The sequence below is a fragment of the Ascidiella aspersa genome, chromosome 7, assembly GCF_963924565.1.
Source record: "Ascidiella aspersa chromosome 7, kaAscAspe10.2, whole genome shotgun sequence".
NCBI classification, from domain to species: Eukaryota; Metazoa; Chordata; class Ascidiacea; order Phlebobranchia; family Ascidiidae; genus Ascidiella; species Ascidiella aspersa.
Genome location: NC_139453.1, coordinates 7,071,234 through 7,092,354, shown reverse-complemented (window position 1 = coordinate 7,092,354; position 21,121 = coordinate 7,071,234). Strand labels below are relative to the sequence as shown.

Genomic DNA, 21,121 nt, shown 5'->3' with positions numbered 1-21,121 from the left:
CAGATCGCAGCCGATACCCGATTCCAAGTGGTACTCGCGCGATACTAGGGTGGTATCGTTGCCCATCCGATACCGAATTATTTTTTTGCTTTTAAGGCATGGCTTGCCATCTAATTTTAATTTTTCTCGAACTTCAAATATTTATTTTGACAATAGCATATTCACATTGAAGTTAAGTTTATTAGCGCTAAAGTTTTTTTGGTCCAACCACCCAAAAACATCACGTTTTAACATTTCATATTGACCAATATTGCTTGTTTGATGTAGTAATGACGTCATTTGGTATAGTGTCGGTAGCGCGTTTTGCCTTAAATATCAGACAAATATCGGACTTTGCTATCTTAAAGTATTAAAGAGTGTCAGATAAAACAAAATTCTAAATTTTCCTGTTTTAAATCAAGTTTATAATCATTTAAGATTTTAAGGGATGAATATAAAGTTGATATATATTGCAGAATAAGGGCAGATGTTAAAACTATTTCAAATATTTAAGTTTGTTGCTTATGGTCAAAGAAATATTGCAATCTACAAGGACTATCTCTTTACTACGAATTATTGGTGTAGATTTGTAATTTGCATTCAGGCGACGAAAACTGTGAATTTCCTATGATAAAACTTTGCGGTAGATGCGTGTTTGGCTTTACGAACTTTTGAATGAGACAGTATTTCTGTTCGGTGGTTTGTTGTCGAATATTTTGTCAATTTTGCAAAAACGATTATGTTGGAAAATTGTAGGGTACGGTTTTACGGTGCAATTGATAATGTTCTAAGGTTTCTCGTTTTGTGTTTTTAGCACTCGTATATTGCTTATAACTGCCTTCCTCTTTTCCCTTTCTTTTTGCATTTTTCTATTTTATCTATGGTGAATACGAAATACAATCGCGTGAATACGTATACTATACAAGCTCATAATTTACGCGTTGTTTTTTTAGACTGCCATTTCACAATAGACAAAAAGTCCAATTTGTCAGCTTAAACTAAAACTGTTTAGCAACTGAAATCCTCTCTTACATTCCGAAATGTTAACTTTCATTCGATCCTAATGTGTATTATAAAAGAAGCTCTGTCGGTACTTAAAGCTTCTTTTTAGTATACCATATGCCAGGTAGCAACAGTATATTTATCCTTTTGTTTGTATACAACTTGTCCGGCACAAGCTTTTTATTGGTCACGAAAAGCAGAGGTGCGAAAAACAAACATAGCCTTAAAAAGTTGACGACGAACGTATAAATAAATATCAGCAAAAATCCACAATAAAACGAAACTGTACAAACGATAAGATAAAATTGAAGACAAAAATCGGTCGTAACTGGCTTGTGGGTGGTGATTAAGCAGAAAAAAGATATCATGTCTCAACTATTTTAGAAAATAGTTCTGTTTGCCTAAAAGTAGGGCTGTTTAATTTTTGGGCACATCTGAAAACAAGACCTGTTTTTTTACGCTAGGCTGAAACAATAGAACGAACAACAAAAAATAACAACACAAATACAAGTTAAGATCTCTTAATGGAATAGTTTAGGATATTTTAATTTTGTAATTTTTGAAGCAAAATAAGGGGGTTGTCAATTTTTTATCAACACTTTTGGGGATTTTACTTCATGGTAAAGTTATACGCATTCGCTCTTTATTCGAAATGTTTTTAAAGTTTAGAATATTATGTGGTTATATTATTTTCGTTCAACATGAAACCAAAGTGAAAGAGTTATAAAAATATTATAGACAAGCGACAGCGAATATACCTTATGATCAGTGTTTCTTGACCATATATGAGTGGCGGCCCGAAATCGGACAAAAGTTCACATGGTTAAAGTAAAACATAGATATGACTCATACCAACTAAATTTTAATTTATTAACTATTTTTGTGTATTTTGTTAACTCTAATCTTACAAAAAGTTCAGTAAAAGGAATATGGTCGCCAAACCTTCGCCTTTAAATTTGCGCTTAGCATTGAAGTTGCCTTGAAAATTATGTTGACAAACACTTCTTGAGATCATTAATGTGTCCTTGTTTATAAAGCAACTCGGAAAATCGCTTCGCGTCTACTCGGGACTCGCTTCATTAAATTCCGAGTTGAACTCGAGTATCCACTCAGCGGCGGGTAGATCCTGGCAGCCCATGTACTCGCGTCGTAACTCAGTCGGATTTTCGGCGAGTACGGGTAACCCGTAAATGATGGGAGCCCCGTACAAGGTGTACTCCTGAGCCCGTCGCTTCTGCAGCATATTGGTGGTGCTGTGTGTGTAGCCGATGTTCTGAAAATTCGCAGGAAACTATAAATTACTTTAGAACACAACGCAAGAGTTATAGTTTTCGCTGTATAAATTAATTTATAAATTAAGTATATTAATTTAAATACAGTAGATATAATATTTTTCTGTGCTGTGTGTTTCCTATCACAGATCATGAAAGAAATTCGGCGCTGGTTTACAAACCAAAATCATCATACATTCTGATTTGCATATGTTAATCGGGTTACACTTCTTATTGTAACATAACAGACTTCATCCAAACCATCTCGGTCCAAAAAGCTAGCATTTTCGTCCGAGCGTTTACACTGCTAATATTATATGTATTAGGGTATGAGATAGCGTTTGGGTTTGGGTGGGTCAAGGAATATTAATATATTTGTTCCACCATATTTATTTCCTCCTTGTAATTTCAATTTTGACAGCTCGTTTCGTTACTGTTAAAAAGTGCTCGGATTCTAGACAAGCGCCGTTTTAATTTATTATCTTTAGCATGAAACACTAACCACGGGAAATGTATAATTTTTACTATACTTAAGTTTAATATGAATTGATAATTTAAAATTACATTCATATTAAAGATAATAAACTTTTCCCAATAACCACAGTCAAGGTAAAATCCGGGAGAACAGCTTAACATTAAGTTAAAGCGATGAGACAAGCCAGCTTCTGCACAAAATGCTGAAATTCAAAAATTAAAAAATATAACCAAGCAGTTTCTTACGTCATAGGCCCATGACACGGGCAGCATTGGCGAGAGGCCGGTCCAGTGCCTAATGACGTCATCGCCCCACGAGTACTCGAACTCTCCGCCACTAGAGAGCAGCACAACGCGGGACCACGAGGCCCTTGTGGCCGGGTACACCGGGTTCTGGATCCGGGCGCGCATACGTGACGTCATAATTCCGGCGTAGCTCTGCTCGGCGAAGACAAACAAGTGATTGGCCTCGCAGTCTGTGACGTCATCAAGGAACTCGTCGACGCTGTAGGCCTCGGTCGGTTGGGCCTGAGTTTGTGGGAAAAATATTATTGATGTTAAGTTTGTTTTTTAGAAAATTGGGTTAGAACGCAAATTAGGGCGGGGCTTGAATGTCGTGATTGACAGGCAAGGCGCATTCTACGCATTTTGCGAGCGCTGTATTTTCTAAACAAGAAACAGTGTTTGTAAGTTCTTTAATCACTTGCCCCCCCCCCCCCCCCCCTGGAATTTTAAATGCGATTATTATTATTGTTTATATGTGTAATATTTAAGCTAAATTGTGTGTATATATTCGTATTGCCCCCCTGGAAAATTGTCTGCGGGCCTCTCTGTATAGAAACTAGTTTGCATAGGCTGGTGCTAAATTAGATAAACAAGGAAGCGTGGTTAGCAGTGTTGCAAAGAATTAAGACAGTGAATTGACTTTAGTCACTGTTTTTAAAAGACTTGACTTGACTTAAGCCTTTTGGACCAATGACTTGAAAATGAAATGTTTTCGTTAAGCATATTTTATAAATTTGGCTTATTTATCTTAAGTTTTGCACATTGAGCTATTTGCTTGCTATATGTTGTGTTTTTCTTTCATTTTTACTTGAGTTATTGCTCATAATGGGACGAACTTGCCAATTTTAATACTTTAACGTTTCATTTTTGGACAAGGACTTGACTTGCAATTGACTTGTTTTAATTATGTCTTGACTGGGACTTAACTTGTTAACCATTCAAAAATACTTGACTTGGACGTCACAATGGCTACACTGGTGGTTAATATGGGGATAAGCCTTTTAGTCTTCCATTAAACAGGTCGTGCCAACCTTTCGTTGTGATTGAATGTTGTATAACGTAGCCAAACTAAATTTCCCGCTTAACAAACTACAACCTGTTTGGTTATCTTTCGCCATATCTGACCTCGATGGCAATCATCGACTGTACCACAACACCCTAAACAATCCTCGTATCGCAAAAATCTACATTCCAGGAGCCACACGTAACGTGCAACGTGTTAGCACGACGGGCATTCGGGGATACGTGTCAATATATGGATCTAGGACAGTGGTTCTCAAACTAGGGTCCGCAGTCCTTTTGGAGTCCGCGAGACAATTTTCTGGGACCGCAAAGCACCTAACAAATTTTTATAGTATTGTGTTGTGCTAATGAGAATTACGTTTTTACAGCTTGCTGTGCTGCCACTGTGGGTTGTGAGACCACTGTTTCAAAACTGTTCGTGACTACTTCTATTAAGTAAAGTGATTTAGTTAGCGTTACAATATTAAATACGGTATGACCAAGCCTACTGACACCATTAAAAACAACGTGTTAGTTGGTGTTTAATTGTGTATATTTTTAAGGGGACCGTGAGCAATTTGAAACATTGCTAGAGGACCGTTGCGTATTGTTTTTTAAAAAGTTTGAGAACCAATGATCTAGGATGTTACTTTGTGTAGGCTATGCAAATGTTTTTTTGACTTCTCGCGGACTCAATATTTTTTTATTCTAACTAACAGTAGTTATTGTTTCATCCACACGTGATTTAAAGTTTTTCCTATTGATTAAGTATTTTCCAATCTGGTGGTTGTCCAGTTTTGTCCAAGATTTTATCAGAACCACGGAATTCATTTTTCGCACTGTACCCAAAGCTTAACATATTGTTAACAAACTTTTAAGCCTGGTTATTCAGGTTAGACACTATTGATAGATACTAAACGACATATATAATTATATATTTCGCCAGCAAAGGCATCGTCAATATATTTTTTTCAAACAGAATACTCTTCTGCTGTTACTGATTAGGAATTGGGGTCAACATTCATCTTGTACAGGTCAAGGTGATTTCCAAAAATCACATATTCAGTGCAACATTATTTCCAAAATGATGTAGATGTGCTTTCCCTAGATTTATAGGTCACGACCCGAAAGCGTCATTAGCCAAAGGTTTTAGCAAAAAGGCGGCGTGTGAACTTATACACTCTACAAAAACACGGTTTGTGCTAAATTGATCTACAAATGCCATTTTATTGCGAAATATGCTAATCTCGTTTATTCCCTATGCGCCCGTCTCCTAAATTATGAAAAAGCTAATTTAAACCAAAGAAACGCTTATTTTCGCGATTAGACCCAACTTCAGTTGCATATTTGCGTACTAATTGGTTTCTGAAGATCCTGTATCCCTCTGTAAATGCCTTACTGCGTGACCGGACGCTAAAGCTAAACAACGAAATGTCAGTCTCGAGCGCGCGTGCACTGACGACTGACGTATTCCAGGAATATCTTGTTTGGGGAAACATATACAGACACAACCTGTAGGCTGTTAGCTGGCCCATTGCGTAAGTAAGGCTTGGAGAAAGTTAAGATAACGCTAAGGGTTGCGTGACTTTGTGTGTATGTACACTTTCTAATCGATGCATCATTCGGTGCCTGGAACGTATAGAACGTCCCGAGATCGACGCTAATTTTCTCAATACTTTTTGGCAAATAATCTTCAGACTTTCCTGTCTTGGTCGAAGTTCTGCTCTAATAACGAGTACTTGACTTCTTATTTATGCAAAAGGACATAACTTGGACTTGAGTTATTTTACAAATGACTTGACTGGGACATTTACAAATGACCTGACTTCAATTGAAGTCAATTTAAAATGACGTGTTTACAACAATTTTTTTGAAACGGTAAAACATCATTGCTACTCAGCAACAAAAGTATAACTTCATAAGAAATATACATGAACCTATAAATAGGCCACCATGTGGTCCCCAAGGATCATTTAAAAAACACTTATAATCTTTGCTGTAATTAGTGTTGTGAATGAACTGAAGGCCTTCCGTTTGCAAATATGTCGGAATCAAATTACCCTTGTTTACTTACCCAAACCAAACGCTAACTCGCACCTTAACCCAAAGAATGTTACCAATATAACCCCCCGAACCACAATGTGGTAGAATTCTAGACCTGCGCCGAAAAAATTACACGGAAGAAATAAATATGGGAGAATAAATATAATACTAATACGAGACTTACCCAAACCCAATGGTCAACTCGCTGCAAAACCCAAATCATGTTAGCAATATAAACCCCCAGACGAAGATGTGGTAGGTTTTGAGACCAGCGCCAGACTACCTTCTAATTTAACCTTCCAAAACGTTCCACACTAAAGGTGCATTTCTGCCGACCACCCACTCTAAAAATTCACTGCCATTCTCACCTCTCCATCTCCGTTATTGTCCCACAGCAGAATCGACCCGTCCGACGTTGTAGGTCCGTTCAGGTAAATCACGAACGAGTCGACGCAGACAGCAGAGCGACAAAGAGTGGTGATGTGATTACGGATTGCGTTCTTGCTGCTTGCTGGTAATCCATGGCGGTAGGAGTCACCCACTGCGATTTTAAGAAGCTCGGCTTTAGGATCAGTTTCAATAGTGTTATGCAAGAAAGTAGCCAACAAAAAATCTGTATGACTAGAGACAATGCAAATAATACCCTTTGTGCAGTATGTAACTAATTTTGCCAACAGTTTTTGTCACAATTTAGGAACAGCAAATATCCCTGAATAATTGCCTTTACTTAACCGCAATGGCCAAGAAAAACTATTTAAATTTTGCAATTTTTTTCAAAACATTATGCATGCCTAAATAGTGATCGATAGTGTGGCAGTTCTAAACTCTCATGGTCACATTGTTTCAACGAGAGGAAATCTTAACAACATACAAAACACGGTATTTGGACATCGCACGTAAATAATTTCCATGCAAATTATCTTCTTAAGCGTCATATGTCATATTATAAAAAAATATAAGTTTATATCAGTGTTGTAGTGACTTAAGTCAATGACTTGACTCAAGTGCACTTTGTCACTGGTTTCAAATGACTTGACTTAAGTCTTTTAGACAAAATGACTTGACTAGACTTAGTCTTTAAGATAATTGGCTTGGGTTGAAATAAAGGGTTTTCATTAAGTGTTTTTTTAATATATATTGGGTTATTTAAGTATTTATTTAAAATGACTTGACTTGGACTTAAGTCATTTCAAAGTGACATGTTTATGACACTGGTTTATATTGTGTTCGAAGTCAAGTCTAAAAAAATTTAATTTCAACCCACGTGGAACATTGCCGTTGCCGTTATAGAACACTTGTATATTCTGCTTCTTGAATCCGTTCCTCTTCAGCATCGTGTAAAATCGCTGTAGGTGATCCTCGTGACGTGTAAACATAGTGACGTCATTCCACCCTCCGAACAACGTCACGGCGTGGTCGCACCGGGCGTAGAGACGACACAGCGGCAACCTCGCTTCTGGGGCTTTTGACTCCTGAACAGAACAAGATTAATTATTTTGTTTTTGGTCGTTTGACTCACTGTATATATACCCTTCTGTAAAGTTACAAGTTTATTGCCCTGAAGAAGATTACCTGTTATATGATAGAAACGTCGGCGCTGAATACATATTTGTCAGAAAAACCCTTGATAATTTGATTAAAATCGTCTTGTTATCATTAGTGGGTTTGACTTGAATACTTGCTAGTTATAACAATAATTCTAAATTTCACGAAATTCTTTGTATTTTCATTTATGTACTTAGTACTTATCTATACATATTTTTTCACAATGTAATGAAATTATTTTTCGGAAAAATTGACTGTTGTTGGAATGTTTAGTAACCCCTTTTTGGATAAAATTATACTAATTAATTGTCCATTTCTATCTTAACGGGTATTTCCCGTAATTTGTTTTGATTATTTTTTTCGTAGAGCAAAGTTTTTAGTGCAAAATTTTATCTATTTAAATCGCATTTTAAAAATTATCCGAAATTAAAAATCATCTTAAGCTTATCAAGTGTTGTCAAAAGCCGCCTAAGGTTGAGGTTAAAATATAAACAGTTTTACTAGAAACGTTAGAAGAGTCACAAGTCCGCGAAGTTACCTTAACGTAGCACCTCTTTGAGTTGGCTTGAAGCTCGCAGTTCTCAATGATCTCTGATTCGGTAGCAAGTTGCAGTGGACATGACCCAAAACCGGCAAGGTAAGGAATACACTCAAGCTGTTGGACTCTTGTTGGGCCTATGACAGAACAAACAGCTTACTTTATATGTAAATCACAATTTGAGTTTATGAACCTTCTAGAGAATTCAACTGGTATAATATATTAAACCAAAATGTGTAAATAGATAGAATTCGTTTGATCTAAACGGCGGTATAACCGACGTTTTAATTATTTATCCTGATGAATAGACGTCGTTTAATAACTTTTTTTACACCAATATTGTGTTGCCTGGTGGGGCAAATTCCTATTTTTAAATGGTACACGTTATGCTACTTGCGTAAGGTCACTGCCTACAGGCTCGAAAGAAGCACTGCAAAACATTCGAGTTCAGTTGTATTCACACTTCATTATTCCGAAAATTGTTTTTATTTCACACTAATAAATTCCCAAGGCAGACAATGTACATGTAATGTACACGTAATGTTTTTATTATTGGGTGTTTATTGAATTTATAATTATAAGATAATTTGTTTTAGAAAGTTAATGCCGAATAAAGTATGTAAATTGGTGATTTGTTGTTAAAATAGCAATTGCGATCAGCCGCAATACAATTGAGCATGGCTGCATTACTTAAAACACGGCATTGTTGGTGCACGTAAGCATTAGATTAACCATTATTAAATTGTAGATTTCTGTTTCGTTGCTTGTGTTTTATGATTTACCGAACATCATGCTGAGGGACGCTTTGAAATCACCATCCTTATGTGCCACTGTTAGGTTACAAGGGGCTGTTATAGTCACTTCAGATAGGAATGTCCTATAATATCGGGTCGGAGGTCATACATATACCCGAAACCAAGTTGTAGTATCGCCATTCTTCCGATACTAGTGTGGTATTTAATACAAAATTTTCTGCCATCATTCGCTATTTTTCGCAACGCAGGTGTTTTTTTAATTTCCAATGTTTTAATTTTATCTATCTTTTACGTTTGAGCATATGACGAAATTTGGCGTCTGATCGGATTTTGTCAAAATTTGTGGGTATCGGTATGGCAACAAAACGTACTAAGCTTACATACCTTCCTCCTGTGTGTTGTAAACTGTCGGTATGAAGTTGATCTCGCACTTCTTGGCGACCTGGTCGGGCGTCAGTTGGTTGCGGAAGTGATTGCGACATCTGAACCTTCGCGCTTGGCTGATGCACAGGTTGTCGCCTGTACGAACAACTTCGGGTTACTTGACGTGCGATTAGGTCAGCAAAAAGGTGTTAGGCTTACGTATAACCGACGAAAATCGCAGACAACTATGAAAAAATGTAAGCCGCAGATATCAAACATGTTTTTCATATTGTAGTAAGACGTAGTAAGAATATCAAAGCCGATATAGAAGTAGGTATCATTTTGAACGTTTCCAGTATCATCATTTTCGAATCGTTCAACATAAGAACGACTTCTGTATCGGATTTAATATTCCTACCAATATTTTGCATATTTTCATAGTTTAACATTTAAGCGTCCTATTTCGCTTAGCGATGTTTATATTAATGTAAGCACTGCTAGAATAATGTAGATCATTCTACACGGAAAGTAACAAGCATGATGTGCACCTTGTGGCTTCAAAACATAATATTAGAAAAGGGTGCGCAAGTTTTGTTAAATTTTGTCAAGGGGATTGCAGCCTAAAAGTTTTTAAAACTAAATAATTGTACGGACTATATTCTTTGTTAATGTATAGGTTGAAATGGTGACGTGCCCCTCGAAGCTATTTATTTCGTTGACTGCAAGTAACTAGTTAACTATATGGTTGGCCAAGAAACTAAAGACGCGCAATCGAAATTGTGAGATATCGACAAATAACTAGTTTCAATGTAAAAATTTAACATTCATTTAGCTGCCCCAATGTTTAAGCCTAACCTTACCCATGTACAATCCCTTTCGTTCGAAGCAGGCCAGCTTTGTCATTCCGTCGACGTAAAAAACAAGAACCAAGTGACCGAAGCTGGCAGAGGGGAAGGGATCCACTACTGCCACCGCGTGGTGAGATGCAAGGTCGCGCAAACGACCTTCAGGAATCGCCTTTAATAAGAAAAAGTGAGTGACAGTTGCTTCTTTTTTCAAATTTTTAGCAGCGATATTTTTTAACTTTTTAGGTCCAACTTATTTAAAAATAACAGTTTTTTGAAGTGTAGGGCCTAAAATGAGATTTTATAAGAAATTGATTGATGTAGATTGACAAAATAAGTAAAGAAAACATGATTAAAAGTTATTTTAAGTTAACAGATGTAGTTACAACCAACGTCTTTGATTTTGTATTCCAAGCTGTGTGGCTATTTGATCTCGAATATTAGCAAATTAAATATAATTTTTTTTACGCCCGTCTTGCTGTTTTTATTTATTAAATTAATTTTACAAAGGCGCGCGCAGTTATCGAAGAGGTATCTATAGAGTCGCTCTAAGTGCATTTTAAGTCTTGCTGTTTATAGAGAACATTTTTTGAACTCAGAAAGATCTGTTAAATTAATTTTGTAGACTTCACGCATCTTGTTATAACAACAACGACTGTTGATCAGGTATAAAACTAGCGTATTTTGCAATTAAAAATTTGTCCAAGTACAACTTGCACTCGATGCAGGAACAAAACTTAAGAAATTTGTTTCTCACTAGTTGAAATAGGCAAAAAATATGAAGAATGGCGTAGTGACCTGTTTGTAAAATAGGTCGCAGGCCGCATAATTTGCATTGGCCGCATCTGGCAGATTGCGCACCCCTGGTATAGAATGACAAAGTTTGCCGTATTTTACTATATACAGTACTATATCTTAGTATAGGTATGCAATTTGGGCAAATGGGACAGTGTTTACTTAAGGTATTTTAGTCTTATTTTTGTGACTACAGCAGAAGACTAGCAGTTAATGGTTTGAAGCAATAGTTGTGGTCTCTCATTTTTTTCAGCGGTGACGAAATGTATCTGTGTCTGCGGACAAAGTTTGGCGCAGCTTAAAGTGCTGCATAGGTTACTGCTACATTATATCACACTATCAACTCACCACCGAATACACCGCGTTGAGTTCTCGTTGTGTGCCGTAGAACCTCATGTTGTGGAAAGGTGTTCGTTTCACCATTTCGCATCGCGCTTCGCTCGTGAAATATCGTCTCGCCGCTTTGCAGTTGATGCCTTTGATGAAGGTCTGCGGATTATTGTACGCGTTTTTGTATTACATTGTTTAATTTAATTTGTTTTAAAACGTTGCAAAAAAACCTTGATGTGATTTTCGCCGTGTTTATTAAATCTGCCGCAAAGCAGTGGTTCCCATTTTTTACGGCTATTTGACCTGATCGTTTTTTTACGCCTGCACCAATACGGTCCAGGGTTAGCGTTTGAATTTGGATGGTGGTAATATCATATTGTATTTTTCGGAGTTTGCATAGAAAATCGATTTGAAATGATTCGTTAGCCGGGAAGTAACCTCAGGAAGTTTACCTTGCACCCGTTAGTGATTAAATGCTGATTTGAACTACTTAGATGTACGGGTGAATAGCCTTTTCCGATTTTTTTTTACTCTGACCTATTTACGAGACATTGTTAAATTAACGGACGCTTTTATTTACCTGTCTTTTAAAACTGTAGCCGAATTAAAAAAGCCTCATTTTAAAACTGTATTCAACTTAAAAATGTCTCATTTTAAAACTGTGGTTGAAATAAAAAGTCTCCTTTTTTCCAGCAATATTTTTAAAACAGCTTTCCTAACTTCCAATGCACCCGCGGAAAATCCTGTAACCGATCCCTCACTAGGAACCACTTATCTCGGCCTGAAATTTAGAAGAAAACGCTTTCGGAATCTAACTAAAAGCATTGAACAATAAAACGTGATCAGATTTGCCTGCGCTTCCCGGTACGCCGCGGGCAAGTGGAAAAATATTCTGAAATATAAAACATGAATTTTCATATCATGTTACTTTGTAAATTATGTGTTGTGTAGGCCTGCTATACACTAAACCAGGGGTCGGTAAACTTTTCCTAGTCGCGGGTCCGACCCAAACTTAGAAAGGTCCGGCGAGCCGTCATGAATTTTAACTGATACTTCTGTAAAGCGTTTAGTTTAACATAAGGGGCGTAGCTAGTTTTTTTTTGCATTTTAAAATCGGTCTCATTAGCCTACTTGTAAAGACAAACACGCGTTTCTTTGATTTTATGCTCAAGTCAACACAGCGTCATCCATTATCACAATGGAAAGGTATAACAAAAATACTTTAGAGAAACGCGATAAATTTGATCGCTAATCTAGTTTAGTGTGCAAAAAAACTTTTATCCATTTACACAGTTAAAATACACAAAAAAATACAACGATTGACCTTCTGCGCAGTTTGAGTTGGCGGGCCGGATGCAGCTTGCGCTCTGTAGGTTGCCTACCCCTGCATTAAACTTTACCGAGCTACTTACAATGTGCTCCCTGCTATAAACCTTAACTTAGAACTTCGAAGTTTAAAAAACGCAATTCAAACTCAAACCTGAACAAAGGCTGCCAGCCACGTTACAAAGGTCTTGCTGCGCTGAAGTCGCGACACAGAGCCGTATTCGTTCGCGCTCTCCGGCACATTTGATCTTCTCATTCCTCGCGCTTCATTTGCGGAAATCCCTTCCGCAATTTCGGCTCCGTATTCCGGCCTTCTGTTCCGCGTTTCGTTGTTTCCGCCTTTTGCCCGTTGTCCGAACCGGTTGTCGGTTAACGGCGTTGTTTGTGTGGCGTTGTTTACTGTAAGTCGGGTCCCCGTTTCTTGCGGAATCGTCGGTGTTCGCTTTAAACGGAGCGTTTCCGCCTTTTCGCATTGAGTCAGAAAAATGCACACGGCAAAAATGACGGCTAGGCTTTTCCGCGAGACCATTTTTCTTGAATTTTTTTATGTTATAAAGCTAAAAAATAGAAAAATTCTTCGTTTAGTTCGGGGCAATATGCCGCCTTTTATATAAAATTTTAACTTTTTAAACTTAATTTAAACAATCCAGGTAAATTGACTTTATAAGAATATCACAGCCCACACAGAAGTACGTATCATTTCGAACGTTTCGAACTCTTTAACCATTTATAACATCGAAAATCAACGAAGATTTATTCGAAACTTTTAAAATGATACGTACTACTGTATGGCATTCGATATTTTTATTACGTTTTACTACAACCTCCAATCATTACGCTTCTGAATTGACCTTAATTGTGCTGAAACACGAATTGCCGAGTATACACCACGGGCGGATCTGTAATGTAGCGTTAAAACAAACTTCAAAGCCACATAGGTCAAGAAATCGACAAGTTCTTAATAATGAAGTTTTGGTACGCACTCTTATCATAAGTTTGAACTCTTTACACATTATTTAGATGATGTCGCTTTACTCTACCTATCAGGCTTTGACGTTCATATTTAAACGAATTGCTGAACACTGTAATTTTTTTATAACCAAAATTCTCGTTTGTTTTAACTTTCCTCATTTTTTTTTTGTCACGTTGTGTCGCAACTTTGTACTGGAACGAAACAAGGTAGTTTGCGACCTTATATAGCCTGGGGCTTTTTTCATTCTTTTTTGGTTAAATGAGCTTCTTCATTTTATTGGGGGTGGGGAGTTAGCTTTTACATTTTTAGGCAGTTTCTGTTGTTGGTTTTCAGGGCGTTTTTGTAATGCTCTTCGTGAGAAATAACGGAAATAAATTCGAAGTTGCCAAAATAGTATATGTTATCTTGCTTTTTACTGGGAATTTTCTAAATTGAAAAAGATTAAACTAAGTACAGAACTTAGTAAACCGAAAATCAGTTTATTGGGATGTTATATAATAAATATATTTTGCTACTAAAATCATCATATTTTGATTCTGTGTGCAACCAGAATCGTTTGTTTTTTACCATTGGGATTCTGACAGATTCTGTTAGAAAATTATGATTATTTAAAATCCATTAAGTCATTTGTCGCCTTGCTAAAGTTTGCGATAGTTTGCTGTGAATAAAATGTTTTTACATATTGAAAAGAGATTATTATATTATATTATATTTGCCCCACGAAGGCTGCTTTGTGCCACCACAGGTTGTCCAGGTCTACAGTTAAAAACCGCTTCGAATTCCTTCCCGCAACGAGATGTAGGGGTGTAGGTTGCATTCCTAACCATAACTTATGCAAAAGTAAATCTCCCAACTGAGTAGCACATGTCTTTAATAAGAGGGTGCACAAGCAAACAACGAGAAACGTGATGTTTTTTTTTCGTCCTAAAGGGCCGTTGAGAGTTAAATCAAAAGGTGCGGCAGATTAAAAAGCTTGGAAAGCCCTAATCTATCTTATTTTTTCGCGGATTTATTCAAACGCCACCATGTGAAAAACTCGACGTCAACATGTAGGACTAGTCAGAGAGCAAGCGAAAATGACATCAGCTTGGGTTCCTGTCCGACTCCAACCCGACTCGACACTCAGAAATTTTGCTTTACCGCCGCTGAGCGCTGTTTTGATAGTTGAAAACTTTCCTCGCTAATTAAAAACGCCACCACGCTACATTTACCCACGACTACCGTCTTGGCACGCGAGTCGCTAACTTACAAGCCACGCCAGTCTTTGATATTGGGACAAATATCGCAGAATTTTGCTTCTTTGTAACGAACCAAAGCATTTCCTGTTTGTTTTGGCCACTTAGAGGCACGCAACTTTCAAGGGGATGAACTGAAAACATCTCTGCACGAGTTTTTCATAGTTCCAGAATCTGCCGTGTGAGTTCAAACGCGTTTTTATTGCGTCATCGCAATGACTCGTTAAGCGGTCGCCTCTAGGAATGGCAACAATCGCTTTGTTTTCGTTCAGGAGATATATTGCTGGTTTTGTGCTTTATTTGTTTTACTTTTATCTGCACTAGCGCTCCGCTACCGTTTGTCACTTCCAGCATACCGACAAGAAATGAGAAGAATTCTCTGGCACACTTAATTAAAAAATAAGTCACGTGTTTTTTCGTCCCGCTTTCCCTATACCTGGATAGGGTAGCCATTTAATGAATATACTGGTGCTGCCAGGCATTGTTTTTTGTAAAATTGTTCTTCCGGCAAAATTTTATTCAATGAATATACCGTTGCTGCTTTATTGTTAGTCATTTAATCTTTCGGAATTTTTTTTTAAAATGTTATTTTTTAAATATTTTTTTAAAGGTTTTTCAATGTTTCAGAAAATTGGCCAGGCAATTATTGTTTTGACAAATAAACCAGATTAGCCATACAGGTTTTCACCTTATAGTATTTGCGAAATTCAAATGACTGACACTTTAATTTCTCACGGTTTAACACAACCTCTTATGTCGTGGCACCCTTAAGGTTCCTGCACTTGTTACGATTTTGATAAATTGTTATTGGCCTTTACGTTTTTTAACATTGCACACCGCCTAAAAACCAAATTTGTTTGGAATTGAATTGCACAGCATCCGTGGCATATTTGTATTGCGTTAACGACATTTCACTTTGGGATAAAGGTTAAAAATACTGTTACATTGTTTAGACGCGCTAACCGTCTGTCGACTAAACAATACGTTTGACTATTGATTCAAAAGTATACTTCAAATTTTGAGACAACTTTAAACTCTAACCTAGATTATTAGATACAGTTTTATTAGAACTGATAAGTGTTACGTGTGTAATTATGACTCACTGATAGATGGTGAATATTTGAAAATTCGAGCGTTTTTAAACGTCTTAATAAATATTAAAACAATTAGCACAGCCAAAAGTATTGCGGTACAGCCCATGTTCTCCAAGCTTCCCAATTTACCGAGTGAACCCAAAATTCCCGCCCCAGGCGCCTGGGGTTATCCTGGGGTCGTGCTCCTTCATCAAAGTCCCAATCGCGCCCCATGCAGTGAAACCCCGGTAGCCGTTCAGGAAATTTACTCTCGTCTGTTGATTTTGTGGGTCGCTCGTTCCGAAAGCCCCCTCGCTGTTTAACAATGCTCCGCGGGCTTCTAACGACTCACGCGCCGCCGCGGATGGGTTGAAATTGTGACCCCCCAAACCCCCGCGGCACGCGACACCCTTTGTTGCGTCAGCAAACGCTCGAAATTCCGCGGGGATTCTTTTGCGTCGCGAAAACATGCGGGGGGGGGGATGAAATTTGCGACGCTGCGGAAATTAAAGGCGATGGGATTATTTGAGGAAAATCAACGTGAAATGAATTTGCGTTCTGCTAACCTTGCTAATTGCTAAATAATTCAAGTTACGATATAGTTTTAATTTAAAACAATTAAATTATAGCTACCGTTGAACAAACGAGCCAAACAATATGTTCAAGGCATATCTTAAAATAATTATCTCTAACAACAACAAAAAATCCGGCATTTTGTTGTACAATTAAAATTAAGAAAAAAAATAGTTAGTTTTCCTGTTCGAATGTACCGACAACTTTCTTTTTATACGTTTAACCTTTTTTCAGTAAACCTACTGTTTTTAAAAAAACTTCATAGATTTATTATTTTAAATCACCAAAAATCAAGCTTTCAAAAGCCTAAAGCTATTTGCGATGGGCGTTCGTCCGCGAATATAAACATGCTGTCACATCGCTTTAGCTGAAGAATAGTTCTAATCCAGTGGTTCTCAGCCTTTTTTCTTTCGTAGCCCATTTTCCTGGCACAAAAATTCTGTTGCCCAATAAATGAAAGATAAAAATCATAAATAGGTTTGGAACAAAAAAGCAGAACATCTTTTAAGACAGATTATTTATTTAACCGTGCATTAGGGGGATATTTGCTGCTGAACAATAAATGTAAATTTCATTTACATTCCTTCTCAATTCCTCCCAAAGCCATTATTTTTTTAAACTAAGTAAAGTGACACAAATGAAACTAACTTTTTCGATAAATCTAGCTTTTTCAAATTGGTCTGAGGCCCCCGTCAAAATGTTTTCATGGCCCACTGGTTGAGAAACGCTCTTCCAGTCAATATTTTTTTACCTCTATACAACTTTGTAATGTTTTATTTTGTATCTATTATTCCTTCACGTATCCCGCCACGTCGGAATTTTTCATAATTTCCTCGTTTTCAAATTACAAGCGGCGTAGTGGCGAAGTCACACGGGGTTATTATCGACATGGCCCGGCCGCCCGGCCATCTTCAAACGCTTATGGCACGCGCGCCGTTATCAGGCCCAAATCAAAACAAGGCAATAAAACAACATGGGCGAAAAAACGTGCCGGCATGTTTGCCCAAACAGGCGACCGCATACCTTTGAATAGGGCGTCGGGAAAAAATCCAGCTCTCGTATAGTATTGTGTATATGTATATGTATGAGGTAATCGGGTTCCGCTGTCACGTTTGGTAAATATCCGATAAAAAATTATTTATGACTTAAAATGCAGCGCGTCACCTAGCTGATTTCTAATACTTTAAAATAAACCTTACCTTAATGGTGAAAATAACGGCCCAAATAGACGTTAAAAGCGACATGCTTTATTTTCAAACGTTTCGGCTAATTCTAATGCCATCATCAGTGATATGAAGGCCACATCGGTTGCACCCGTTTATACGCACTTTGAAACGTTTGAAAATAATGCATGTCGCTTTGAATGTCTATCTGGGCCGTTATTTTCACCATTAAACTTATGAACAGATCCGTATATAGTGTTCCAAACCTTACCTGTCTTATAAATTTTTTGATCAATTCACCCAACTGATTTTTAATAGCTTAAAATAAACCTTACTTGTCTTAAAATACATAAAGTTTAATTTAATCAATTCACCTTTAGCTGATTTCTAATACTTTAAAATAAAACCCTTCTTGTCTTAAAAAAATAAAGCGTTTCCTAATCAATGCACCTTACTTATTTTTAATATTTTAACATAAACCTTACTTGTCCTAAAAATACATAAGATATTTTTTTGTAATCGATTTACCTAACGTATTTGTCATACTTCTAAAAGTCCTTATCTTATCATGACTTTTTCTTAAACAATTTTTTGTAACGAATCGCACCAAACAACTTTATTTTGCAGATAATAACCTGAAGACATACGAAAGTGCCCTTTCGTAGAAGTAAACAGTTTATTGACAATTTTTTGTACCCTATATTAGCTATTCGTTGCAAGACAAAACCTGACAAGGTGAGCCCTCAAAAATTGCCTTCATATTTCCAATTGGCGACCGCCATGTTGCTTTAGTTTTAGAAAGCTGGCGTCGCCATGTGCAACTTTTTATCAACCGCTACAACTCAACCTGCTTGAGTTGCTATAAAGCGTTTTACAATAATAGGCCACTCGAACAAAAAAATTATGTAAAACTTCACCGACCTTCAGTTGTTTATGTTATTTGTTTATGCAATGCATTATATAGTATATTGGCGTGATTGCGAAAGTGTTTTCCTGTGCTTTTGGCCGTTACAACTAGAGATGTCCAATACTTGACATTTCAATCCGATAGCGATATCCAATCAACCAATCGCCTCTTCTTCGATAGTTAAAACTTATAAGGAGAATATAAACAACTGAAAAAAAATTGTACCAATTTCCCCTGCTTTTTACGCAATTCGTACAATAGGCTACCTGTTGCTTTTTCTAAAATTGTGCCTGCACTCACTCGAAAAAAATGACTGAGCTATTTATCAGATCTCTATTCTTAGTTGCCCAGCTTTATTTCTACTTTTATCTAAATGTTTAATCCCTAATCGCAAAGAAGTAAACGCTACAAAAACACGAAAAACGTCCTCGGTCAACCGTTCTCTATTACACGAAAAAAACGGCCAACTCTTGACGAGTCGTTCTTGAACGAGCGCCCGTCGTAAAATCAACGATAGGCGACGCGCGCCAAAAGTCGTCAGCTCGGATGCGAGACGCGCGATCACAACAGGATTAAAAACCCACCACAAGCATCAACAAGCATCAACAGCAGCAGCGGCGGCGTATAGAGAGGGCGTAAATACCTGCGCGAAGGCTTGTGCCGTGAGTCAGGACCACTTGGGAACAATAGGCCCTCTCATGGTGCCGAGCGGACCCGATTGCGCCGCGTCACACGCCCGATCGTATCGCCCATTATGATACAAAGTGGCGGCTGGCTCGAATCTCACCTATTTGACCGGCTCCGTACCATTTCACAGATGGAAACAATAAAACTCTAAATTAAAAACCCGGGTAAAACCAGAATTAGAGAATTGTTTGAAGGAATAAATATCGTCATTTCCTAGAAGTAAAGTAAAATACATAGCGTCATTTGCCGATTGTATCGCCCATTGTGATACAAAGCGGGCGTCTGGCTCGAAGCCTATTTCACCGGCTCCCTGCCATTCCCCAGATTCTTAAAGATTCGAAAATATCTCTCGGGGGAACATTGAACATTAGAAATGACACCAGAGTAACAGTTTTTTTATCTGAATTCAAAGAAACCGAAACACTTTTCCATGTAAGGAATTTAGGAATTTCCCGTAGTATTTCTATGTGCATTTTTTGCCTTCCAGATCTGACGCAATGCTCCCCACAAGCACACACAGTACTCGTTAGCTTTGAACCCCGTCCCCAGATGGAAATAATAAAACTCTAAATTAAAAACCCGAGTGAAACCAGGATCAGACATTGTTTTGAAGGAATATACATTTTGGCTATACTGGCATCGTCAGTTCCTAAAAATAAAGTAAAATACAACAAAATTAATAAAAAAGACAAAAAGTTTAGAAACAAAAACAGGTTGTCAGAAGAAAACTATGGCTTTCTGAAAGATGATCTAATACAACCTTACGTCACATTCAATAACAACAATTTGAGACTCCCCGGATAGTTTTTATTTTTTGCACACGCTCGATTGTCCCTTTATATTGATGGTTCCCTAACCAGTGGGCCGAATATTTAATTTTTAAGGGTGCCGAGGGTATTTTCGATTCTTTAACAATCGGATTTTTCCCCCAATGGCCCAGCTTTCGGTAGAACGATTAGAGTACGATATTAAATTTTGATTCTGTATATCATGTAAAGTTGCTTTCTTTTGTTTCTCCAAAAAGAGTTTCGTTTATTGTGAAATTACAGTAAAACATACAACGATAATCCTCTTGTAGGAGTGCCGCAATGTACTAATTATGTTGCACCGATTTTTATCGTGCGTGTATGTGTTATTGTCGGGTTTGGGGAGACTAATATTCGTTTCGAAACTGTCCTAATTGTCGTTTCTGACTCTTCTTAGATGTTGGCCGCTTTGAATGTTTTACGCCTTTTGTTATTTGGTTAACGTTTCCTTTATTAAAATCAGTTTGGAGGCTTTTCGTGTAGCGCTTTGTGTCCGACAGCATGTTGAGTAGGGCGCCTTAGATTGGTGTAACAATCATTTCTAGCGATACCGTAAGCCAGAAAAGGTTGTGAACCACTGCCTTACATGCACAGATAATAAGTGCTTCCAACGCACGAATGCGATTTAATCTTTATATAGTTTTGTCCGGACTCAGCCAGTGTTTGTGTCCAAATAGTCGCTGTTTGACAGACGGTTTTGAGTTTTAATTAACGTAAATATAAAGGCGGGTAGACTACGCACGTATCTCTAACGCAGCTTGATAATGAATTGCAAAGCCAAAAAGGGCGAGCAGATTGACATCATCTTGATTGAGACGTTTTCATAAACTGAAGATGATACAAGTTTGTATCGAAACGTCTTCAAATCAAGATGATGTCGATCTACTTGACCTTTCTGGCTTTGCAGTAAATATAAGCGTATGCAAATGAGCTGCACCGTCAGCTATTGCGCTGTGCCGCTTTTTGAGGCTCTAAATATTGTGGGATCGATTGGTATCGCGAAATGACAGCACCTGCTGCTTTTGTTAAGTTTAGCCTTGTTTAGCGTAAAATGTCAGCTCTTACGAAACACGTGTGCAATCTCATCTGCGAATGCCCAGTTTTTAAAACTGAAGGGACGTGGGTGTAGTTTGGAAATTTTGCGCGGTTTA

At 37.6% G+C, this 21,121-nt stretch overlaps 1 protein-coding gene across 1 annotated transcript; it reads right to left on the bottom strand.

Annotated features, from left to right (window-relative positions):
• Positions 1-1,172: 1,172 nt before the first annotated feature.
• LOC146137476 (uncharacterized) lies at positions 1,173-13,101 on the bottom strand. Its single transcript, XM_083394025.1, has 9 exons — positions 12,708-13,101; positions 11,246-11,386; positions 10,118-10,274; positions 9,279-9,413; positions 8,140-8,276; positions 7,321-7,528; positions 6,425-6,597; positions 2,973-3,254; positions 1,173-2,254 (listed from the first exon to the last, which is right to left on the bottom strand). The coding sequence occupies exons 1-9, from the start codon at positions 13,080-13,082 to the stop codon at positions 2,042-2,044; spliced, it is 1,821 nt and encodes a 606-aa protein (XP_083250151.1). The 5' UTR covers positions 13,083-13,101; the 3' UTR covers positions 1,173-2,041.
• Positions 13,102-21,121: the final 8,020 nt, after the last annotated feature.